Source organism: Ursus maritimus, unplaced genomic scaffold (genome assembly GCF_017311325.1).
Source record: "Ursus maritimus isolate PB19 unplaced genomic scaffold, ASM1731132v1 scaffold_18, whole genome shotgun sequence".
NCBI classification, from domain to species: domain Eukaryota; kingdom Metazoa; phylum Chordata; class Mammalia; order Carnivora; family Ursidae; genus Ursus; species Ursus maritimus.
The window spans coordinates 48,683,489-48,710,062 of NW_024424230.1; the positions used below are offsets into that span (position 1 = coordinate 48,683,489).

The window sequence follows — 26,574 nt, forward strand, 5'->3', positions numbered from 1 at the left end:
AATGGTAGCCATACCACTCCGCCTCATGGGCCACAGGTGTCACTTGCAAACTGCAGGTAATTCCCACCTCGAAGCACTTCTGAGAGAATTAAATGAACTAATGAGTGGGAAACTGCCTCGCTCATAGTAGATATCCGAGAAACAATTCTTACTGGTTTCTGTTATGTGAAAATGGTTTTTTTAAAAAAAAAAATCAGAATCACATGGGAACACCATGTGGAACAATTTTTTTTTTTTTACTGATGAGCAAGAAAGACTAGGCAGGGAGGACCTGGCCTAACCACCGAGCTCCTGATGGGAGCAGAAGTGAAAACTTGGACAAACACTATTGGCAAGAGAGTCGTGAATATTATCTCCAATGATAAAAATTAGGAAATCTGCTTAGATTATTTAAAAGAAAGTGACGGCCACCGAACTCCCTTTCTCAGGTCTCAGGAACCCCACCTGCTTGACTGGAAGCAGAGCGTAGAGGGGCCAAGGGAGCTCTACAAATCCCCTTCAAGGTGATTCTTATTTATTTATTTATTTACTTGAGAGAGAGAGAGCGAGCACAAGCAGGGGCAGCTGCAGAGGGAGAAGCAGGCTCCCCACTGAGCAGAGAGCCCATTGTGGGGCTCGATCCCAGGACGATGGGATCATGACCTGAGCTGAAGGCATCATGACCTGAGCTGAAGGCAGACGCTTAACCGACTGAGCCACCCAGGCACTCCCCCCCCTTCGAGGTGATTCTGACTGAGAATCACCTTGTGTCTACTTCTCCACAAGCCATTTGACACCAAGTTCTTCTACAATCAGAAATATCAACGTCATTAGGATTTACAAAGCCACATAAAGAAAACCTTGCCAGTAAGTGATGCAAATGGCTTGAACATTTCCAAGGAATCCCACAGGGATACCCAGACTGGTTTCCTGCCCTAACTTGTCTCTCTGCCCAGGGTCAGTTCTTTGCCTGACCCTATACCATTTCCATTCAGAGATGCTTGGAAAAGGTGCTGTCTAAAGGCCAGCCCCATGCTGAGCTTATTTAATCACTCCCCACAGGAAATGATGGAAATTCCTGGCATTCTTATCAGGGAAAGGGGTGAGCTCCGCTGGCGTCAGTCTCGAAAAGCCCTGGTGAGATGGATGTGGGGATCCCTCCTTTGCTGTTGGAGGCGGATGACTTCAAAGCGGGGCCGTCTCCAAACCCAAACATGAAGCCAGGCTTCTAGAAGAGTCCTGGGAGAGGAGAGACAGGCAGCCTGGTCCCTAAGCCCAAACAATGAGAAGTTGAGGCATCCAAGTGTTTATCTTAAGCAGCTCCCCAAAGATAGTCTGGCATCCTCTTGGTAAACTCTTTCAATCCTCTGCACTGAAAGCAGAAACTCACCATGTACCTCGGACAGAACTCTGCTTTCTGGCTGTTTGAGCATATACGTGTCGTGCTTTTTCAGAAGTCTGCGTGGTCTTTCACACTTTTAGACACTTAGTTCCTCTAAAACTCTTGCCTAGAAACTGCTCAGTGATTTAACAGGAGGCACTGAGGTTTTGCGTCTATCTTTGGAGGACGGGTTTGGAGGAAGGTGCAGGTAAGGAGTAGGGTGGGGGCCGCTTTGGAGTAGGGCTGGCCTCTATGCCATACAGATTTCGCAGGCTGCTTCCACGTGTCCAGCACTGTTCAGATATTCTCGCTAATCTGAAACGATCACTCAAGGGAAGAATGGGGAAAGAAAAAGCACAGTGTGTTTGAAACTACTGGTATAAGGAGGCCTGTGAAGTTGCAGGTGAACAAAACCATTCAAGGGCACACTCTGGTGCACACACTTAGGAAAAGGCATCTGATACCCCTTTTGGGACTGTAACCCCTAAATCATTTTTCAGTAGTTCTCTCAGAATTTTCCCACTTAGTTTTTATAAAAGACTTGAGAATGTTTCCTTGAACTTTTTGTTACTGTTTCCCAGTTTGCAATTTTTCAGATCTTTTTCTCCCATCACTATTAATGCTCCCCGTAGCTGAGCCCCAAGGAAGCAATTTTGTCAGTTTTGTCAAATACAAACAACGGACGTTTCCAGCTGCTCCCAGTTGGTCACTTGCAACCCTTAAATCTACCCATGATTTTCACAGGCGGAGCCACGGATCTCTTGCTCCTCCACCATTCCAGCTTTGGACATCCTATTTTTATACCAGATCAGATTCCAAATATAACTCAAGACAACCCAATGCGACCAAAGAAACAAAGTTGGTCTAGGCGCCCTTCTGCCCCAGCATAGAAAGGAGACAAAGCAGGCTCTAGAGGGAGGGCCCGAGACATCGGGCATGGTGTTCGCCATTAGACACCCACACCACCCACCAGGGTACTGGGGCACAGAGCTGCTGTCCCTAGGTCTTCTCGCCTCTCATAGTTTTTAGCAGTAAAGCAAGAGGTAGGATAGAGCAAGAATTCATGAGGCTGCTGGAAATCAGAAGGTTCCAGGAGCCTACTAAATCCTAGGCTCTATGTTCACACAGCAGGACCAGAAGGCCCAAGAAGGAACCCAATATTAGAATAATGGTCAACACTTATGGGAGGCTCACAGTGTGCAGGGCACTTTGCTAACGAAACTAGCATCCCATTTAATTCCCAACAACTTCATAGAGCTGGCCTCTTAGGACCCAAACTTTACAAGTGAGGAAGCAGACTTCACAATGCATCTGACATCACACAGTTGGGGAGTTTGGGGACTCAGATCCAAACCCATACACCTGGTTCTAGTGCCCATACGCCTAACCACTGCCCCCAGCCGTCAGGAGAGATAAAAAGTAGCCAAGAAACAGGAAAGATAACACCAAGCCTGCTGTCCTCATGGAGCTGTTGTGAAGGAAAAATACGTTTGTCCTTTGGAAAGATAAATGTGATGCACCAATGTGAGCTGGATTTGCTATGATCATTTCTACACATGTTCCGGAACGCACCCTTCTTCCCACACATCTCCCCTTCGCCTATGGAATTCTGATGCACTTATCCCTTGGAACGGAAATGACATTCTTCATTGCTTCTACTCTCTATCATTTTAATGAAGAAAAATTTAAGAGAACAAAACTTGAATGCATTCATGCTAATCATATGACTAATCAGAAGGTTTTAGAAGACATTCTTGGATCAACTTACCACAAATTCCAAAATTTATAAATTTATATTTACCCCTTATAATATGAACGATTTCTCCTTCCTTTTCTGCTAACTATAATAAAGGATACTAGAGCCATATGTGATAGTTTTGAAAAAAAAAAAACAGTAACTGAAAAGTATGTAGAAAAATATCACTGTAGTATATATTGTATTCTATCTATAGAAAGTACAAATTAATGTACAGGTGCCTGGTGTTCCAGAGAATGAACTCTGCCAAATCGTAACTATAGTTACATCCCAAATTAATTAGCTCTGCCTACAGAGACCAAGAAATGCTGGCCGGGAGAGCCTGATTAAAGCTTGAATATGCTTCCTTCATTAACCTTTCAAAGCTTCCCCTCACTGAAGCTTCTGTCAGAGAAGCAAATAAGTGGCAAACCCATCAGATTTAAGTCTGTCTCTCCCCCAGACACTGTCTGGAATTCTGGGAAAGGGGCTAACAAGCATGACATATAAATAGACTGAAGAAAAACAGAAGACCTGCTTGAGACCGAAATGCAATAATGAATCCCCAAATAAACAAGGGATGGCTGTCCTAAAATAACCATGCCACACTAGATTCCTGGAGAAGATCACCCATCTTGGTCTGTATTGTTTTTTTGTATCAAATTCGAAAAAGCGCAATACTATTATGTAAACAGTCTTGACTTCATGTAGCAAATGCTTCTGAAGATCTATAAATACCTCTGGAAACAAGCCATCAGGCAACGATTTGCTGGAACAGTGAGCGGCCCCTTTGCCCTGTGAATAATGAACCCCTGGTCCACCTGTAGACTAAATTCAGTTATGTAAATTCTAAAAAAGACATAGCTAAAATTACATAACAACTAAACCCTGTATGTTACCAAGTCTACTTTCGTAAAAATAAAAGCCGACAATATTACCACGTTGAAAAGTAAACCATACCTTTACATCTCTTCAGGAATGACGTTTCAGACCTGTCACGCTTTGGTATTTGGCAGTGGCTGTACGAAAATGTCCAGAGAGTTATAACAGCCCCTCATCTCAGGAGTGGGATAATAGCACCTTTGCTTCTATAGCGATGTACTTTCGAAGCACTTGACCGCCTGGTCTCTTAGTCTTACCACAGGCCTGTGAGGTGACCTACCTCCCTTGGCAGGTGTCACTCTGCCCACTGGGCAGACGCAGCATCTAAGGCTCACGGAGTTTAAGTGACTGGTTTCAAGTCACAAGTGTAAGTAGGGGCAGCTCCCACAGGGCTGTCCTGTCTCTGGATGCCTCTCACCCACACTACCTGACACCAACTTTACCCCCCTGTAATGGTTACAGTTTAACCGTACCTGCAGCAATGGGTTCTTGGGTTCTGCTGCATTCAGTGACCAGCTTCGGCTACTTCTTAGGAACTGAACACTCATTTACCTTCAATAAAACCACATCCAGAGTCCTAGGGCTTACAGAAACGATGAGGCTCCACGGTGGGGCCAGCAGCCCACTTTAGGGTTCTAGAACTGCAGCGACCCTTCTAGGACACAGAAGTTGAAAAATCACCTCAACCCTATTGTGGGACCCTTCCCCAAGACTATACTTGCCTGAGGGGTAGAAGACCCAGCACCCACCCACAGCCCTACCTAACTGGGTTGGGCAAGGACTTAATCTACCTGGGCCTCACCTTCCTTACCTATTAAAGTCTGCTTTCAATCATCTCAAAGGCTCTTCCATCTCTACAATCCTACTCCACCCCTATGGGGGATATCCATCACTTTGCCTAAAAGCTGAATCCAAGAACGCTCAACACCGGGACACCTCTCTCACAGCCTTTTCCAAGATGTCCCACGTTAATTTCATCCCACTGTCTACTTGTGCCACCTGCTCTCATTCTGGCCCTGCATCTCCGCGCACGCTCTCCAGTACTGGCAAGGTATTATCATGTGTCCTCTAAGTCATGGGTTTGCGATTTCCACACATAATTCAACCACCACAAATGAAATCTTTCAGCAATTTATTATTTGTGTGTATTTTCATCAAATCCCCACCCACGCAGCTAGTTACATGGTCATGAAATTTTAAATAAAAGTTCTCTCAAGGTCACTTTTCTTAAAGAAACCTTTTCTCACGGTTCTTCATATGTCTACTAATGTCCAAATAAATATTTGAAACCTACTGATTTCCAAATAAATATTTGAAACCTACTGATTTCCAAAATAGGCATGCCAACGTTGATCTTGCCTTCTTTTGACAAGTTTTTTTCCTCTGTTTCTACCTTTTCATTTTTGTCTGTTCTGTTTCCCTTCCCTTTATAATTCCCGGGTTTGTCTTCATGCTTGCTACCACCAGTGAGCCCACCCCGGCCCAGCAGAACAGCACGGGACACTAATTCCGAAATACGGAACGTGCAGGTGAAGAACAGTGGTGGGGGGGGGGGGAGTGAAGTACTGAGCACCTCGGCCAGCACACGACCGGAGGCGCTGTCAGCCTGATGCCACCGCATTCCCACTGTGAAGCCCTCCTTTTTCACAGAAAGAAATGTAGAAGTGTATATCCAGACAGAAGAATGTTAAAGCGATGAGGGAGCCAGAGCAGCTGGGGACTGTTAACTTTAATCAAAGTCCAGCCAGGAGGGTTTTTTTTGTTTTGTTTTTTGTTTTTTTAAGCAATAGGAAGTAGATTGATTCTCTTTTACATTCTCTCTCTCTCTCTCTCTCTCACACACACACACACACACACTCACTCACTCATTCTTCTCTCTTCCATCCTTCTTTGTTTCCTCTTGCCAAGGCACAGAAACAAGCTGGCCGGAAAAACCCCAGTCCCCTTGAACAGCCTTTGGAACGCTGCAGTGTTCACCAGCAGTGCAAAACCACACTGCAGAGAATGACAAGCATGGTCGTGTGCAGTGGCCTCGGGGACAGAGGACCGTGTTTCCATTCCCTACGGCTGCCGTAACGGATCTCCACACACTTGGGGGCTTAACAACTCAACTCTCTCCTCTCACAGTTTGAGCAGCCAGAAGTCTGAAATCAACTCCAGTTGGCTGAAATCAAGATGCTGGCAGGGCTGTGCTCCCTCCGGAGGCTCTGACCAGAAAATCCATTTCCTTGCCTTTTTCAGCTTCTAGTGACCACCTGTATTCCTTGGCTCGTGGCCCCTTCCTCCACCTTCGGAGCACATCACTCCAGTCCGCTTCAACCAGCCCACCACCTTCTCCTCTCAGTCATTTAATATCCCTCTCCCTCCCTCTTACGAGGACACTCTGATCAAGCTTAGAGCCCACCCAGATGGCCGCGGATAATCTCCCCATCTCAAGATCTTCCATTTAATCATATCTGCAAAGCACCTTTTGCCATATAAGGTAACAGGCAAGTTCCAGGGATTAGGACGTGGATCTCTCCGGGGGCCACTATCCAACCTACCACAGGGTACCGGTGTCTAGCTGGGCTCCTGGAGAAAGTCTTCCTCTCACTTATCCTCTAAGTTATAGAAGTGAGACTTGAGAAAAGAGGGCAAAGATGTTTCCTAAATATCAAACTAGAGAAATCTTGTGTATGATTCCTCCTGTCCTGTCACAGATTTACCTTTCCCATTGTTTTGTCTATTAAGCCATCTGGTTTGTATTCCGTGAACCCCATGAGTGTCCCATTGCTTCCCGTGCCCGGGCACAGCTCCTGTTCCATTACCCTCCGTGTTATGAGAAATCATCCACCTGTTACACAGAAACCCAATTTCCAACCAACACTGGGCCTCAGAACCACACATATCCGTGTGCGCCAAAGGTCCAGTGACGGCCTGTTACCGCATCTCAGGTCAAGCGTGCAGAAGGAAGAGAGCTTTGCCAGAACTCACCAAACCTCTTGTAACCGAAGGACTGCACCTCCTCCTCCTCGGCAAAGTCGTCTGCAGGAGAAGAAAAGACACCGTGTTAACCCTGGCGAGGCCCAGCAGTACGGGTCTGAGAGGGGTTCAATGGCTGCGATCTCCACCTGCTCCATCCTCCCCCTGCCCACACGTGTCCTTCCGTTCCTGGAACATGCCACACTTGCTGGGAAAGACCACAGGGTCCCTGCACTGGCTGTTCCCTCTGGCTGCAATGCTCTTCCTCCCATTCTTGAGGAGACTCCTTCTAATTCAGGTCTCAGCTGAAGTGTGACATCACTGAGATGTCTTTCTGGACCACGACCTGGCCATCCCTGTCACACCACCCTATTTTCATATTACTCTCTGCTGCCATCCTTATTCGTGTGTGTGTGTGCGTGTGTGCATGTGTGCGTGTGTGTGGTGTGATCATGCATTCTGTGAGCACACACGTTTTCTGTTTTGTTTCATGAATGAGTCCCCTGTGCCTAGAATGGTGCCTGCCACAAAGCAGGGGCGAAATAAATTTTGTTGAATGATGACTGGCTAACCAGCTGTCCAAAGGGTTCTATTATCTTTTCACGTAGCTGAGCCTAAACCTCTCCCGCTCAGATGCCAGGCTCCGGGGTCATGTCTTCCCCTAAATGGGGCATCTCAGGAGCCCAGCACGACTTCTACGGTGACAATCAAATCCTTCCCCACCCCCATTCCATTGGATAACTGGGACCAACAGATGGTTTCCCAGTAAATACATTTCAAAAGACAGTCTTATTCTGGAAATTCCTAAATGTAGGCCATTCTGGAAACAACAAAAAAATAGGTCAGCAAAGCTTTCCACCAAAAGGTCTGAATCCACCCCCTTCCCCCAAGACAAAGGCAATGTGATTTTTTATCACATTGATAAAGAACCTATTTTACAGTTCTGCCAGGTGTGGGTCTGGTGATTTCTCATGCAACTTCTGATGACACGTAAAGGTGTCGAGACTAGGCCTTTCCAGGGAGCCCAAATCAATTATCCTTGAGCTGGCCACCATGACGCACCGGTGCTCAGCTCTTTTCTGCATGCGACTCAGTTCAAAAGCATTTATCTGGCACACACTATGGACCAGACACTGCCAGGCAGTGGGGCTTCAGAAATGAGCGAGACGTGGTCCCTTCCCTCAAGAAGCTGACAGGCGTTCAAGGGGGGAAAATAAATCTCTGTGATCATCTTTTTCAGACCTCAAATGGGATGCAGGACCTGGATCTATCTGAACCTTGAAACGTCATAGAAAAACCCAAGAGGTATGACGTCTCTAATACAATGCGGTGGACGTTGGCGCACTAGCTTGTTATGAAATGCTATGAATACACTAGTGAGAGAGCAATTACTTCCAGCAGAGAAAGAAGTATGATATCTCTGTATTTTATCATTGTTTCCTTATCCAGAGAACAGGGAAGAGATCTTGGTTGGAATCTAGAAGGCCAGGTCTTCATAATTAAAGCAGTCTTATGTCAAAGATTGGTGTTTTAATTCTTCCTACATGGAAGAACATGTTTACAACCCAGAGAATAGCACCTTTCTCAGTCACTCGGTGACTGGTTATTTCCACAAATACACATTAAGCTCTTCTGGGCCAGCTTTACTAAGTAATCTCATCATATTAACGGCTGAGCAGCTTGGTCTAGTCTCAATTAATGAGAAACGCTTATCTGGGGCTTCTGCTTAGAAATCCATGCATTTATTTATTCATTCATTCAATAAATACATGCTTATATCCTAGTGGAGTTGATGAAACAGGAACACGGGTAATGATGCCACCGAGATGTCAGCCTTCCCTGCCAGCTCCAGCCCCTCCTCCGCCACACCATACCTGCAGAAGGCTCTCCTCACACATGGACATTGTGAACCAAGGAGGCATCACTGAGGATCTCACAGTGGAAACAAAAGAGTGATTTAAGCTGCACCCCTGATAGCAAACAGCTTAAAATTTCCCGTTAGACATTTCTGTTCTCCCCCAAAGCTTCTTTTCAGCAGGCCTACCATTAGTTTGTTTGTTTGTTTTCTTTTTCCTCTCTGATCTTTTTCCCATGCAGCATTTAGTCTGACTGACTCCTGTCTCCTTCCTGAATTTTCCCTGGGAACTTTAAATGTCTCATATTTTTGTTATTAAATCAATTCAGCTCTGTCTCCAAATTAACATACTCAAACCCATTAGGGGTTCAAGAAAACAAAGGCCTTCCAGGTGACCTCTAATAAGTCTCGAGGATCTCCTGGTTCTTGTCTTAAGCCTCATGCCAAAAGGATCAGGAACTCTTATAATGCCTACTAAAACAATACAAAGTTTTGTCTCGTCCAACTCGACAACTAGAAAATCAAGAGCTCTGAGGGGTACAAGTAAAGTACCACAGATCACATCGCACTCGGATGATAAGGGAAGGTCTCACAGAGAAGTATGTTAAATGAGTCTTCTTAATGTTTTTCCTTTGGAGGGAAGAAGAGAATTGGGAAACACGGCATACTATATCCCTTTCTTGGCAAGTCATAGTGGTTTCTCAACTATGAGAGATCTGAGAAGTGCTAATAGAAAGAGACAAAAACTTGTTTAACTTTGTTTTACTCGATGTTTTCAACAGTTGACCTTGAGGGCTTGAGGACGACAAATAAGCCTGACGTGACGTGCAGTGTTGTATTATGTTCTCAAAACCTTTTCCTCACACCGAGACCCAAGCTAAGTGCATCCCAGACTGTCTTTATGGTACTGAAGGCCTGTGGATGTGACAAGCTCAGTGAGTTCACGTGGAGAGCCTCCAATCAACTTGAGGACCAAGTATGTGACGCCCTATGGTTGGAATTTACCTCTCCTTCCCTACACTCCCTTTATGTCCATCTGACAGCACCTTCCTCCGTCTGCCCCATATTCCAGTTCCTGGTTTTCATGCCACCAGACAGAACGCCATTTGAAAACAGGAAACTTGCCGTGTTGTACACTCAGCAGCCAGTACATTTACGGCATGTCGTAGATACTCAATAGTTGCCGGAAATTAAGTAGATTAGAGTTATACCTGTGTCTATCTCTACTACCAGCTCATGAATTCCTGAAGGAAAGAGTTAATCTTTTTCTTTTTGAATAGCCACCATGTGTGGGGAAAATAAGAGAACTAATATTTAGTTAATACCTCCCATATGTCAGGTACTTCCCCTTCATTATGCTTCTGCTTTACAGATGAGAAAACTAAGGCTCAGGACAGGTACCTAACCCGACCCCAGGTCTCACAGCTTATGAGTAGACAGACCAAGACTAAGACGCAGATCTGGGGGCGCCCTTGAGTTCCACACCAAGATGGTCACTGACCCCACAGACCCAAGAAACCGAACCCTGTGCAAGCACTAGAAAAGCTAAGATGCAATGCTTTCCACCAAAGAATCCTGAAAAGGCTAAGGAATTTGGGGCACAGGTCAGTCGTGAAGGAGAACCAAGGTAGGGCTAAAAGAGGAGGACGGGATGAACCTATATTACAGAAGCAGTTGACTATAACCAAAAAGATAATAGATGTTGGCGAGGATGTGCAGAAATCAGAACCCTCATATGCTAGTGGTGGCAATGCAAAACGGTGCGGCCACTTTGGAAACGGTCTGACAGTTCTTCAAAAGGTGAAGCACAAAGACCCCATATGATGCGGCCATTCCACTCTAGGATACACCCAAGAGAAATGACAACACGTGTCCACACAAAAACTTGCACGTAAATGTCTGTAGTAGTATTAGTCATAACAGAGAAAAGTGGAAACAACCTGAATGTCCACAAAACGATGAATGGATAAATTAGCATAGAGCCATACAATGGAGTGTGACTCAGCTGTAAAAAGAAAGCACTGACACACACAACAACATGGATGACCTTGGAAACATCATGCTCAGTGAAAGAGGCCAGTCAAGACAGCCTCCATTTATATGAAATGAAATGTCTACATGAGACAAATTCACGGAGGTGGAAAGCAGGTCAAAGGCTGCCTAGGGCTGGAGGTTTTAGGGTGAAAATGGGGAGTGAGTGCTAATGGGTACGGGATTTCTTTTTGGGGTGACAAAAATGTTCTAAAATTTATTGTAATGATGGTTTCAAAACCTGTGACTATACCAAACCAAACCAAAAACCCCACTGACTTACACACTTTAAATAGTTTGGGTGGTATGTGGGCGGGGGGGAGGCAGCTCGACCTCCCAAGTCCCCCCACCAAGCTGGTAACTGGCCCTCCCTGACTACAGCAGAAGGTCTAAGGTTTATTATTCAGTGAAGTTAAAAACAAAAGGTCTCTTGTCTAGAGGACACCAGGAACAGCTGAGATGAGGGAACCACAGTAGAATCCGGGGAAAAGGTGAAAGTTTATACACTGAGTGTCCAGATGCGCAGTCCTCCTCTCCCACTCAGTCAGCCAGCCTGTACCCTTTAGGCCAAAGACTGGAAGGCTCTTCCTGGGCAATCTGACCAGTTAAGATGAAAACAAAAGAATGATTCTGATTCTGGGAGGTCCCCGGTGGAACAGCCCAGCCAGTTCAGCTTAGAGTGACAGTCACAGTTCACAAATCCCACCAAACAGACAGGTTCTAATTAACCTTTATAATATCCTGCTCCTACGGACGAGAAGACACCAGACACCTGACACAGCCTCTAACATGAAAAGACAAAGATGAAAATAAAGAAACCAGATAAAGAAATTTGGAGGAAATACATATTACGTGACCTGATAAAAATTTCACAAAAGAATTCAACCATTAATATCCTTAGAGAGGTAAGAGAAGATAATGAATCCACAAAACTAGAACAGAATGCTATAATGAAGAAAGAACCGTAGAGAAAAAGAAAAAGCTCTCAGAAATTAAAAGTATGATCACAAAAATAAAAACTTAATAGCAGAGTTGGGAAACAGAGCTGACACAGTCCGAACGTAGGGAGAAAAAAGCAAGTAAATAGAAAAGAGCAAAGGCAAAAAAAATTTTAGAAAATTAATTCAGTGGGTCCAATATTCAAATAACAGGTGTTTTGGGTAAAAGAACAGAGGTAGAGAACCATCAGAGGAAGAACTGAACAACATTTTTCAGTACTGAAGGACAGGAGTCTCCAGAGAGAAAGGGCCCATTACTTCCCAGCAAAAAGGAAAGAGATCTATTCCAAGGCACATCACTATAAAATTTCAGAACACTGAGGACAAAAAGAAAATCCTAAAAGCTTCCAGATAGGGGGAAAGAAAAAAAGAAAAGGAAAAAAAAAAAAAAAAGATTACTTAAAAGAAAAAAAAAAAAAGAATGGCCTCACTTCTCAACAGCAAAACTAAAAGAAAATAGATAAATGCCCTCAAAATTCTAAGGCTAAATTATTTCCTACACAGAAATCTCTCAAATGAATAAACAGGTAACACAAAGATCTCTTCAGACCTACAGATCCCCCAAAAATATACCTCTCATGCACACTTTCTTCAAGACATTATTAGAGAATGCATTCCACTAAAATAAGGAACAAACCCAGAAAGACGTATGTGTGTGTATCCGTGTGCACACACGCTACACACCCTCATCGAACCCTAACCCTGAGTAGGTCAGAAGGCTCTGCGGAAGACTTCTTCAAAAAGATGGAAATGAAAGAATATCTACTATAGGAGAACACAGGTGTAGAAATCCAGGAAAGCGTAAGAGACTCTGGGTGATGGTGTATACATACGCAGGAAGCTAAGCAAATAAAATAAGAGGATTATTAACTCCAGAGGAAGAGAAGTCATGCAAGAAATAGGAGTCGGCTGTGAATAGCATTTATACCATTGTAGTCATATGAACACTGAATATTGCTTTAATCAAGATTGTGATGCAACTACATTGGGATGATGGAGGGCAACGGAAGGCGTCCATGAGGGTGTTGGATGGAGATGAAGGGTGAAAGAACTAACTGCTTATCTGCTATAAAGGGAAGTCCATATATAATGCCTAAACTCAAAATAACGGTAGTAATGAGGAGGAGGAAGAGGAGGAGTACATAAGCAGGTCACTTAAAGAAAAGGCATCGTGGCAGATGGTCTGCATAAAAGACTACCAAAAATTCTTTCCATCCCTCCACGTGCAAGTCCATTTCCACTCTCTTGAATCTGAGAGGGCCCTGTGACTTGCTTTGGCCGATGGAATTTGCCAGAAGTGGCAGTGGGTGACCTCAGAAACCAGGCCTTGGATGCCTTTCATCTTCTGTTTTCACCCTCCTGGCAGCCAGCTACCATGTGCAATGTCCGACTACCGTGCTGGACTGGGGGCCCCCCGGAAGAGAAGATAAGGTCTCTGGAGGATGGGAGACGATGAAGGGAAGGAAGCCATTCTAGCCACCCTGCTGATGCCCAGCCGTGGGGGTGAGGCCATCCAGCCTGGCCAACACCTCAGGAAGCAGAGGCCAGGCCGAACTGCAGAATCTTGAACAAATAACCAACTGTTGTTTTAAGCCGCAGGGTTTGGGGATGGTTTGTTAGGCATCGGTAGATAACCACAAGAAAAGTAAATGCCAAAAGAAAATGCTAAAAATGTTCTGAAGAGGCTGCCTCTGGGGACTGGAAAATGATGAAACGAAGGTGGGCTGGGCAGGAAACTGCCGTTTTTCATAATAAATTTCATTCATAATAAATATTAGTTGACTCTTTGAACTATGTACATCTCTGACTTTGATTTAAAAAAAAAAAAAGCAAACAAAACAAGGGAACGTGAGAAGATAAAAGGCAGGTAGACAAAAATGAAAGTGCTCAGGTCCTACAGATACTGATGACCAGAAAAGGTCTAGAGGTCCAAGGTCCACCCTGCTTCAAAGAGCCAGGGTGAAGAGTTCAACCTGAAGCAACAGGATCCGCAGTCTGGACTTGCAGCCTTCAATCCCTGGCACAGCACAGGTTCTGACGCATGCCAGATTGAACAGAAAAGCTCAGGCTTTTTTAGGAGCCAGGCTGAAGGACTGTGGACAGAGGCTGGGCTGAACCCAGACTTCTTTTCCAAGCCGGGTTCAGGGATCCTGTCCACATGTATGTATCCATCACCTACTCTGTGCTCCTTCTATCTCAATGCAGCCAAGTAATATATTATAATTAATTACAAATGATAGACCAACATTGAGTTTAAGAAACAAAGTTTGAGAAAACTTCAATTTTCTCTCACCTCCCACACTGAGATGTCATACTTCAAGGTTGTGGGGTGTCCGGATGCACCATTTGCCTCTTCAATTACAATTAGAATAATGCAATCTGAAATATAAACTCTAATTCAGGATAATGAATCAGGTTGCATTGTCCCTCCAAAGGAAAATATCCCCGACTTCAGGCAGGTTGCCCTCTCCTCCCATGTCCTCTGGCAACATTTATCTGAATCTCAAATAGGGCACTTTTCACATTTTACCTTAGATTACAGTTGTTTATGCAGAAGCCTTAAGCTGCCCATCAGACTGCAAGCTCCTTGAGGACAGGCTATATACCTACTAGGTATTTGAATATGTCTCAATAATATACTAAATGAGCCCTCCTTACATACTGCATGGTGCCCTGGGTGTTACACGCAAATACTGAATCATGGAACACTGCATCAAAAACTGGGGATGTACTGTATGGTGACTAATATAACAAAATAAAAATTATTTAAAAAAACAATAATATACTAAATGAATATTTGAATATACTTCATATAAAGAATATTAGAATATATTTAAATAATATGTTAAATACTGAATAAGTGAAAGCTAGTTAGGATTTGGTGGCTCAAATAAATAATAAATAAAATATGACAGCTTAATGGGAAATCAACACTAGCAGTGAAATAGACATGATCTCATACAGTTCTTAAAAAAATATGTATACATACCTCTGTCCTAATACTTCCTTAGAGACACATTTGTTTTATGTTTTGATTCTTGGATGTCATATTTGCACTGGATAAAACTGGACACTGGATTTAAGATACAAATCTTTAAAATATTATGTCATTATCAGTAGGCACCTAAACAATGGTGCTCCACGAAATTAGTGCTCGTGGGCAAATCAAATGTATTTACAAATACTAAATCAACTTTCTATCACTTTCATACATGAGGAAATTGTATGATTTCACTAAAGTTACAAACTCACTATAAACATGGTCCCTGAAATTTCAGTAGGGCTGTTTTTTGGGGTTTTTTTGTTTTTCCTGACATTACGATAATGACAAGAACGCAAGAGAGAGCAGCTGGAGGTGGACCAACATGAACACTGTTCCTATAGAGAGCCCAGCTCCCTCCTACCCCTGAGGTCAGTTTTAACACATTCGTAATTTGAAAATTACTTTCCTTTCAAAACTGAACTCTATTCTTCATGGTATAAACTGTATCACTTGATTAACTTAAATGGTTCATAACTGGCAATTATATTACTGCCTGGAGGAAGCAGCAGGTTACAATTACACAGTATTACAATAACTAAAATGTCTTGAGTTTTCCTTACCTATTAGACACCATTCTAAACAACTGATCTATACTAACCTATTTTATCCTCCAAACAAACAAAAATGGCATTGGCTAGATGCCATTACTATTCCCCCTTTGACAGATAAGGAAACCAGGCCCCCCAGGGGAGGTTAGGTAATTTGCATGTGGCCACCAGGCCCTCAGCTTTCACAGCCCACACTTCTTGCCACCACACTAAAATTCTCAGGTTCAATGCCTGGGATCACTGTGTATGATTACATTTTATGAAACGTTACATTTTACAGTATGTATTCTCAATTATAAGGGTGGACTATTTGCCTGTGAATAATAAGTTGTTATATAAATATCAGCTACTTTCCTAACGTTTCTATTTGGTAAGGAAGTGACTTAGGCCCAAAGAAGTGCAACTACTTCCACAAAAGCCAAGGACAAGTGAGGCAGAATGTCACATGTCCAACCTCTCAAGCTAGTGACTTACCACCTCCTGTGATACTAAGTTGTAATCCCAAACCATTCAGGAAGCATAAAGGAGTCATATTTAATATATCCAAGTCCAATAAATTTCTCCCAGGTGGAAAAACACATTTCCTTTCTATTCTAAAGAGTACTGATTGAATACACATGATAAATTCAGGGGTTAGCTCTCTGGCATCTTAACTTGGGACTACTAATTTCTGTTTACATTGGCTTTCGCTGCCATATAATTACAAAGGTCCTGTAAGCCATCAGCAAGACCTTCTCAAGGTACTATATTGCTTTGAGCTCTTCAAAGATCATTCACTTAAACAGAAATCAAATCACTGCTTGATTGAAAGTTACCTCCCTCAAGCTTTGTTGGTGTGGTTAGAAACTGTGTTGTCAGCACTGAAGAATGAAATACTTTCTGTGAAGAATGTCTATCCTTCCCTATCCCTTGCTCAAAATGTTTATTACTGCCTCCACTACTATAGTTGGTTATTTTTTTTAACTGCTCACCTACTGGTGGTTACAGTCTACTCTTGAAAACGGCACTTCTTACAATGTCCCATTGTCTTATGGCAAACCTGTCAGGAAGACTGTAGTATAGAGACCGTTTTCAGAGTTGCTGGCTTCAGTGGGCCATCCACATTCATGCAATCAGTCATAAGCAAAATCTCCCAAAGACAAACTCTCCACACTGCAATGACCCTGGAATCCGCTTTATCTTTGCAAGACCTTCTGTCTAGAGAGGATCCTCTGGTGGCTGGCTGAACCTTCGATGCCAGGTTATTCCAGGTCTGAGTCCAGATGACAGGGCCCTCTTTACACGGCTCACTTAGTATCTAGTGGAATGCAGCACACAGTAGGTACTTAACAAAGATGTGTTGATTGAGTGGAGTATTAGGGTTTGGCTAGGAGGGAGTCTAAGCTAGAGGTGTAACATGTGGATTCTGGAGTCAGACTGAGTCTGAATACCAGTTTTGCCACTGACTAGCTGGATTCCCTTACAGGTAAACCATACCTCTTTGACCCTAAGTTTTCCTATCTGCAAATGGAGAAAATAAGAACACTTGGCTTGGCAGGTGTTCAATAAATGTTAGCTATTATTAGAGAGAAAAATAATAAGTGGGCCTACTAAGTGGCCATCAGTCACACCTAAGAAGTTGTTTGTGAGCATGGTTTATTTTACAACACAGGACCCTGTTCCCTGCCTCCAGGCCACAGAACTCTGGAAGCTGAAAGGGAGTGAGCCTGTGCCTTCGGAATGGCAGAAGATGGAGAATCAGCCTGGTAGAGCTGACCCCACGGTGGGGGTAGACTCTCTTCACAGATGATTACCTCGCAGACCTAGAATGTTGCCCCCCCCCTGCAATCTGCCCTATTCTTCCCACGCTGATTCACCAGCTGAAGTTCCAAAGCACCACAGACCCACACGGCCAACAGTAAGGCTGCGCTCTGCCATTGTTCTGGGCTTCCTCTCCCAGGACCCCACCCCTCCTTCCCACCATGGGGACACATGTGTTGGATTTGCCCCCTGAGAGATTACTCACGTGCTGTGTTCACCCCAGGTGAAAAATGTCCTTCTATCACAAAATTTAAATATTTATTTTCCCACCTGAAAACATTTAACTTACTTTGGCAGCAGCTGCATCAGCTGTTTTAAAATACATTTTAATGAGAATAAGTGTGAATTCAGAAAATTAGGCACCGGGTTATGTTATAGCTTGAGAGCTATTATCATCTGCCAGGTTTTCCCTGTCACACCATTATCAGTGGATGAGCAGCATGGTTAAGGCGGCGGCGGCGGCGGCGGCGGCGGCGGCGGCGGCAGGGGGGGTCCTGGGCACAGTCTTGGGAAATTGCGGAGGAGACCACAGGAAAGATGTATACTTAGCAATAATTAAACCTCAGATTGAGAATGTTAAGCATCCCCAAACTAATGAAAAGTCAAAAGTATAATTAGATTGCGAATTTAACTTCCAAAGGAAGGGCAGCCCCAATTCCAATCAGTGAAGGGGAAAAGGCCTCATTTTGTTTCCAGTTCCTTTCAGAAAACATCATGCTATAGTACACTCAGCCCTTACACACTTGTTTATGTATCCCAGTTAAGGACAAGAAATCTTCGAGACAGTGGTAAAGCAAGGAGTCCATGAGTCCAGAAAAACAACTGGCAGTAGACTGCTTACCAAAGCGTTTTTAAAGCATTATTGACAAAGGTATTTCAGAAATGTTTATACACAAGAGCACAGAAATAAGCAGCTGAACACTATGTTTTGATGACACCAACCTCCTCCCTGTGTTAAACCGGAACAGTGGTTTGGACCTCTGTGGTCCCATGTGCTGGTGGTTGTTTTTTACCATCTCTTAGGCAACAAGTGCTGCTGCTTTAAAACCTCACCAATATTCCCAACTTCCAGAACTAGAAATGTGATTTAATAACGACACACCTAACTCTGGAGGAGTCAGATTCCTTCAAAAAGAATGTGAATATTTATCCAAAACCATGAGATTTATGGTGCAGTACAGCTCATTGAAAATGAAATTAAAACCAACTTCGTGTTTTAATCAGTTTGGAAGACTGCAAGTATTGCAGCAACGAGGCAAGTAATTTTCTTCTGGGAAAATATATAATGACGTCATTATTTTGGTGCTCGTGATTCCAGAGATGGAGGAAATACGAGAAAGACAAATGTTTGCTGAATGCAACAGATAGGTGGCGCTGTGGCTCACGGCAGATGCAGAATTACGCTCCAAAGCCAGGTTTAATACACAGGCCGTGTCCCAGATTGAAACATCAGAATGAGAAAGTCAATTGAGTACTAAGGAGAGCACGTATTGCATGGTGCACTGGGTGTTATACGCAAGTAATGAATCATGGAACTTTACATCAAAAACTAGGGATGTACTGTATGGTGACTAACCGAATATAATAAAAAATATTTTAAAAAATAATAATTTTTAAAAAGTCAAACCTTATAAAGATATCTGACTCATGGAGAAGCTAAATTTTTGCTTTGGCAAAAAAAAAACTTCTGTAACTTCTAAAATGTCCACTAATTTTCTACTTGTCTAAAGAAATGTTTTAAGTTAATACTTTAAGCATTTGCAAGAGCTTGTCATTGGCCTCTATCATTTAGGGAAATTAAATTCTAATGAAACGTTGGCTTTCTTAAGCATAATGAGTTAATAACTATGCAACATAATCACAAACCCAAGGAAAACTCTGGGTTGGTTACCTAACGACAAATCGCCAAAATAATTCCACTTGGTAAAGGTGGCTTTCCTCTTTGGCTAGAAATACACTCTGTGCTTGCCTTCAGAAGGCTTGTGTCCAATTTCTTGGACCCACCCCTTTCCTGGCTGCTGCACCAACTGTGGGTTACTTGGCTACTTAGCTGTCTGAGACTTACTTTTCTTCTGGTCTACACCAGAAGTTATCATACTTGGTGTCCTCTTTCCAAGCAACACAGGGAAACTGGCAAAGCTTGCCTTCAGTGCCTACCACATTCCTGGTTGCCAATTCCTGTTTGTTCTAGACTCAGCTTCCACATCTATAATGTAGGGGTTAAAATACCGACCTCATCATGTCGTTGAGAGGATTAATTGATAGGGTGCTTTGTAGAGGGTATAGCACAGTGACTGGCACTTAGTAGATACCATAAAATTATTACTGTCCCCTTCCTTCCCCATTTCACTAAATAAATGAATGTAAATTATATGGCAATAGTTGGTAAACAAATTTCTCACAGAATATTTCCTTTTAAAAGAGGCCTTCAAAGTGAGTAGTCTACCCTGGGATTCACCAGTCCCTTCTTACCCCTCCCCCACTGGGACAGAAGGTATGTGGGGCCTTTAGGCAGTGCCTGGATCTCAGAGGGTAAGCAATGAGCCTTCTCCAGGGGGTCTGCAAGCTGGTCCAGAATGCAGAGTAAATCTCACAAATACACATTTAGGACTTTCAGGCGTGTCTTCCGTGGCAGATTTTTTAATATCACTGAAAAATACCCAAACTGCAATAACGGTCATTTACCAAGTCAAAAAGCATAACAAGATTTTCAGGGCTCAGGAACGCACACAGGAGCTGATGTAGTGAGCAGTTAGCTTATCTTTTCCAACAGTTCAAAAACTACTGGCCTCAGTGACCAGCAATGAGAAGGTTAACTTCTGGCAAAAGCCCCAAAGAAACGTGTAGCCTGTGAACTCTTTCCTTGCTGAGAGGATCCTTTAATCAGTGCTAGCCAAGGAAAGTGAGTGTTTCCTAAAATGTAAATGAGAGAAGAGAAACTGAGTGGAAAAAGAAGGAACACACACGACTGCGTTTCGAAATTCCCTAGCCAGAAAAGTATATCCTATCTTTCGTTTCTCTTCTGGGGCGGGTTACTTTTCATCTGGAATACAGTCCCTGCCCTTCCTAAAGTCTCCTGATGAGAAAACTAATACCTTGGAAAGGCAGCTCATTGGTAGGACATTATCGCAGGGATAGTTCAGCGAGGACTTCCTTTCAGAGAAACCTAGAGGCAAAAGTTACTTTCCAAGCGTGTGGGGCTCCCCGGGCACCTCGCTCGGACAGCAGCCCTGCAAGTCAAAGCGATCGCATGGCATGGTCTCTGGCGGCTGGAAATGTGGTCACCGCGGTCGGATGGCATTTCGCACCCAGCCCCCTCACTCAGGCCCCGCCTGGCCCGCGCGCGGGGTCTGAAATGTGTTATCCTAGCACAAGACTAGAAACTCGAGTCTTGTGTAAACACCACGCCAGCCCACCCCCAAACGACTCCCTTTGATGTCTCTGTTGTAATTATTTATCTCACATGTAAATCAGAAATACATGTAAATCAGAATTCTGCTGACCAATCTCCATGTTTCCAATAAATAGAAGGCTGCCCCGCAAAGCCCTTCTCCTTGTGATTCCGTTTAAAGGCACGATAACATCTGACACTTCCCTAAACCCGCCTGCAGAGGACACTGCCCCGGAGACGACCAACAGGATGATTTGTGTCACCTCTGAACACACGTGGGCACACCAACTCCACAGGCGGGCACGTGGAAGGGACGCGGAACGGAGAGCAGTTATTTTCCAATCGGTGGGTCTGATGGAGAAAGATGCCAAACGCACTTTTCCGAGCCAGCTGAACTTCGCGGGCACCTAATCATTGCCAGATGTGGGGAGGACGCACCGAGAACATCCCCGAGTCCCGGAGGGAACACCCGGCCGGCAGCACGTCGATTTCTTGGATGGGGAAACGGCACCAGCCGGGAGAAGAGGACCTCGAACGGAGTGTGGAGCGCCGTAGAGCGGAAAACCGACTGTGGGGAATGAGGATGCCTCCACTCTCCTCGGCATGTTTTTTCAATTAAAAAGTTGGGAACTGGAATCCGTAAACAACGACTTAGGGCTCCAAACTACTTTGTAGAGGTGGGGAGGGGATTACTTGCACGCTCCAAAACCCCGAACATCTAGGTCTCCTGCGGTGCCCAAGTCCGGGACAGAGGAGCTCCCCACGCGTGCACGCACGTACCCTGCGCCGCGTCTCCTCTGGCCCTCCGCGCGGAGAAAGTTCGCGCAGGCTTGCACGTCCTCCCCCTCCCGCGCACCCCGAAGCCCGCCCTGCCGGCCCGGAGCCCCGCGCAGCCCGCCGCCGCCCTACCTTTCATGGTGACCGAGAAGACGCACCGCCAGCCAGGGGGCGACGCACCGCCAGCCAGGGGGCTCCGCGCCGCCGAGAAAGTTCGCGCTGAACAGCTGGTCACTGCGCGCCCATGGCAGCCGCGCCGCGCGTCGGCCGTCTGCGCTCAAGCCCTCTCTCGCCGCCTCCGCCGCCCGCCCGCGCTCCCCGCTCGGCGCTCTGTGCCGCGGGGCTGCCGCGCGCGCCGCTCACCCCGGGCGGGAGGCGCCGCTCCCGCCAGCGCCCCTCCCCCTGGCCCGCCGGGGCGCGCGGGCCGCCGCGCCCACGCCCCCTCGCGCCCTCCCGCGCCCGCCCCGCCCTCGGGCCCGCGCTCGCCCCTGCCCAGTCGCTCTCTCGCTCAGCCTCTCCTCTGCGCGATTCCTCGCCCGGGGGCTCCCCTTGCTTCGGCGGACCGGTGGTGGAACGAAGTCGGAAGAAAGTGTTTCCCGGGCGGTCAAATGTTCACCCTTGGTGGGCGCGAAAGGTGCTGTTGCTGGGCTTGTTTCTAGACCCCAAACTATCTACAGCGTGGGGTGAAAGAGTTGGGGAGAAACAGTGTCACGGGGGTGGCGTAGTAAGCTTGCCCCTTCCCCCAAACGTCTCTGGGGGTATGGAGGGTTAGAAGATTAAACCAAAGCGAGAACGTCCTCGGGATTCAAAGTTTCCAGGTGCGCTTGTTGACGCCCGAAGGAAAAACCCAGCACAGGCAAGCTCGCTCACTGTCACCTAGGGAGAGCTGTTGCTAAATCCGAAATCACCATTAGATGCTCTCCCTACAGAACCCAGAGCAGGTTTACAACTTTTGGACCTCCAAAAAAGACAAAGATAAAAAAAAAAAATCCACTATACTCCCTTTGGTTGGAAGAAGTCACCCTTCTACCCACCACCCCTGAAATTGATCGGAAATTGATCACGTTGAAGGAGGCTGGGCTATTGAGTGGCCTCTTAGGAAGTTCCTTTCATTGCGGCCGATCATGTTGTCCCAGTGTGGGGTTTTGGGGGTTTTTTTCCTTTTAGAAAACCCTAATCAGACCCATTTGATGCTTTACTGCTTTAAAACATAAACTAAGTGGTGAGTGGAGCTGTGGAAAGGGAGGTGCAGAGCGACTTCTTCCACAACGATGAAATGAAAAATTACCATGTGCTTACTAGCACCGAAAGCAATACAATTCTGCCTGGGCGGTGGTTGCAGCTTTTCAGATTTCCTCTCCTGAGGATTTGGTAGCATGGTGTAAACAACCCATTGATTCATTCTAAACAGGGAACTCTGCTCTAGAAAAAGGTAATGCCCAGAAAGGAATACATTCTAAAATATTTTAGACTCTCCATTCCAGAAGCCTTTTTCTTTTGAACATCAGGGAGAAACTTCTACATGACTAGCAAAGAAAAAGACCAAAAAACAGCACTTTTTATTTCACTTTAGGGGTTGATTAAACTACAGGGGCCCTGGGGACTTGCTCCAGCTCTCACCAAGTTACCTGCCTTGTCTTGCAGGGCAAATGAGGATTGCTAAAGGGAGCCCAGATGATGGATTTTCAGCTCAGAATTTACTGATCGATGCTGGGGTAGAGTAAATCCATCAGTTAGTTTGTGTAATAATTTCCCCAACTGAAAAATGGAGAAGATTTTGTCTCCAATATTTGAGTTAAAAAATCATTTTAAAAACATAAGTTATAGCTATCATACCAAAAACACAGTCAGTAAAAGAAATTATAGATAAATTGGATTTCATTAAAATTTAAAACTTGTGCATCAAAGGACATTATCAACAGTGTGAAAAGAGGACTCACAGAATGGGAGAAAATATTTGTAAATCATATATCTTGTAAGGGATTAATATCCAGAATATATAAAGAATACCTACAACTCAACAACAAAAAACCCAGTTCAAAAATGGGCAAAGAACTGAAATAGACATTCTCTGAAGAGTTACAAATGGCCAATAAGCACACGGAAAGATGTTCAACATCTTTAATCACTAGGGAAATGCAAGTCAAAACTACAATGAGACACCATTTCATACCAATTAAGATGACTATTATAAAAAATAAAAACGTTTTTTGAAAAGCAGAAAGCAACAAGTGTTGGCAAAGATGTGAAGAATCAGAACCTTGAGCACTGATAGTAGGAATGAAAAATGATGCAACCACTATGGAAAACAACATGGTGCTTTCTCAAAAAAATGAAACATAGAATTATCATATAATCTGGGGCGCCTGGGTGGCACAGCGGTTAAGCGTCTGCCTTCGGCTCAGGGCGTGATCCCAGCGTTACGGGATCGAGCCCCACATTAGGCTCCTCCGCTATGAGCCTGCTTCTTCCTCTCCCACTCCCCCTGCTTGTGTTCCCTCTCTCGCTGGCTGTCTCTGTCAAATAAATAAATAAAATCTTTTAAAAAAATTATCATATAAGCTAATAATACTACTTCTGGATATATGCCCCAAAGAACCCGTAGCAGGGATTCAAAATAGATATTTGTACACCCATGTTCATAACAGCATTATTCACAATGGCCAAAAGGTAGAAGCAATCAAAATGTCTATCAGTGGATGAATGGATAAACAAAATGTGGTATATACTAACAATGAAATATTATTCGGCCCTAAAAAAGGAAGGAAATTCTGACACATGCTTCAGCATGAATGAACCTGAGGGCAATATGCTGAGTGAAAAAAGCCACCACAAAAAGACAACTACTGTATGATTCCACTTATATGAGTTGCCTAGAGTAGTCAAATTCATAAAGACAGGAAATAGAATGGTGGTTGCCAGGGGTAGGGGGGAAGAGAGAACGGGGAGTTAGCGTTTAATTGTTACAGAGTTTCAGGTTTGCAAGGTGAGGAGTTCAGGAGATGGATAGTGGTAATTGATGGGTGACAATGTGAACGCACTTAACACCACTGGCCTGCACACTTAACAACGGTTAGGATGGCAAGTTTTATGTGTGTTTTACCACACATTTTCTATTGTGTTAGAAAAATTTCTAACAAAAAAATTATGAGGTCAAAAAAATTCCCACAAAACCCTAAACCTATGACGTTTGTTATAATGAACCAAATTTGCAGACCTGTGATGAAAAAGCAGGCTTGGCAATTCTTTAGAGGACAGTGTTAAGGAGGGCTCCTGGATGATCACCTCCTTCAGCAGAGAATGGATGGAAGCCCTTGGGTACATCTCATAGGTCCCCTGCCTGCCACCTCCTCTGAGTCCCACTCTGGAGGGTTCACGGGATGAAGGTTGTGGACACATGCAGGTCATCAGCTGACCAAGATTCTTCTGGTCAAGATCTGTGAGAGAAATTGAACATTGAACTGGGGCTGGTGAGGAGAAGGGAAGGGTACAGGAGAGGAGGGAGGATGGTGTGGATGGGAAGTACTGAATCATACCGGTGAAGATGCTTTGAACTCCTTAGCAGAAATGGGCTACAGGGCCTCCAGGTCATGCTCAGGCCTCCCCACCTCCAGCAGCAGCAACTGTGCCCTGCATTCACATTATAAACCTGGAGAAGGTATCATATCATTTAACCTCAGCCCAGCCTTGTGCTAAGTATCTCCTTTTTACTAATGACAAAGCCCTATCACGCTTGCCTTCTCTCCTTCCCTTAGCCCTTCTCACCAAGTTCTGCTTCCATCTTCAGAACATACCTCACACATCTCCACTTCTTCCCATCTCCCAGGTGAAGACCACTATACCCACTGGAATTCAGCAAGAACCCTCCAGGTGACCTCCCCATGCCACCTGTTGCTTCTTCTCTGCTCCAGGCTCCAACACGCAGCAGCCAGAGAGGCAAGAAGGACAGAAGAGAGATGGGAAACTCTACAGTTTCCCCAGCTTAGTACCTTTAAAGAGTTTCCAGGCCATGATACGAGAATGGGGAACACAGGCTGAGCCCAATGGGCTCCTTGAGTGAAGGAGAAGCTGAGAGGATAGGGGGACCAAGGCAGGACAGAACACTGGAGGGGAAGGAGTAGCAGTCAATACGTGCTGGGATCACTCCAATATCTTGATGTCTGACCATCTCTATGTTTCCTCTCTGTTGGGCAGCCAGTACCTTCCAGCAACTGTCAGCACTACCACCACCTCCCATTTGCCCACTCATTTCTCTTCTCTCCTAATGCAGCCCCTTTGATTCCATTTCAGCCAACCTATTTAGTGTCTTCCCAAACATTATGTGCTTATTCCACCTCTGTAGATTTGAGCCTAGCATTCCACCTCCAAAAACATCTTCCTTTCTCCATTGTATCAGTACATTTCTTTGTGTCTGCTTCAAAAACACAACTCTCAGGGTGCCTGGGTGGCTCAGTCGTTAAGCGTCTGCCTTCGGCTCAGGGCATGATCCCAGGGTCCTGGGATGGAGCCCTGAGTCAGGCTCCCTGCTCTGCTGGGAGCCTGCTTCTTTCTCTCCCACTCCCCCTGCTTGTGTTCCCTCTCTTGCTGACTGTCTCTCTCTCTGTCAAATAAATAAATAATCTCTTTTTAAAAAATAAATAAATAAAAAATAAAAACACAACTCTCCATTTAGAAATGAGCCCCTTCATCCAGGAAGGAAGAGTTACATGATTACTAATAATTGGAACTGCAGAGAATGCAAATTAGGGCCAGACAGTCCCCCATCCAGGAGTCTGGTAGGTGAGACAAGGCATCCCAGAAATGAGCCACAGTAAAGACAGAAAGCGGGAGATGGCTAATGCCATGAGAGATACAGACAAAAGGCCACAGAAGGAAAGAAGGTAGCAAGGAAGGCTGGGTGCTGAAGGTTAACTGAGATTCAAATGCGCATGAAAAATGCTCTCTCCCTCCAGACAAGTGGGTCGAACAATGACATCCAGGAACCACCTCTATCAGAATCACTCAAAGGGTTTTCACAAAGTGGAGATCGTTGGACTTCACCTCAGACTCCTACATCAGAATCTTTCAGGAACAGGCTTGTTGTGGTCATTCCATTTTCTAGCACTCCCAGCTGAATTTTGTGCTCACCGAACTTGGACAATTATCACGGTAGATTATGAGCTTCTTTAGAGGAAGACCATGTCTTCTCCATCT

At 44.8% G+C, this 26,574-nt stretch overlaps 1 protein-coding gene across 1 annotated transcript in view; it reads right to left on the reverse strand.

Annotated features, from left to right (window-relative positions):
* Nucleotides 1-21,732, reverse strand: part of COLEC12 (collectin subfamily member 12) — a 184,923-nt gene extending 163,191 nt beyond the window's left edge. Inside the window, exons 1-2 of the mRNA XM_040632678.1 lie at nt 21,514-21,732; nt 6,951-7,001 (exon numbers count right to left, since the gene is read on the reverse strand). Coding sequence (XP_040488612.1) covers nt 6,951-7,001; nt 21,514-21,520 — 58 coding nt within the window. The 5' untranslated portion in view covers nt 21,521-21,732. The remainder of the gene's footprint in view (nt 1-6,950; nt 7,002-21,513) is intronic.
* Between the last annotated feature and the right edge of the window lie 4,842 nt (nt 21,733-26,574).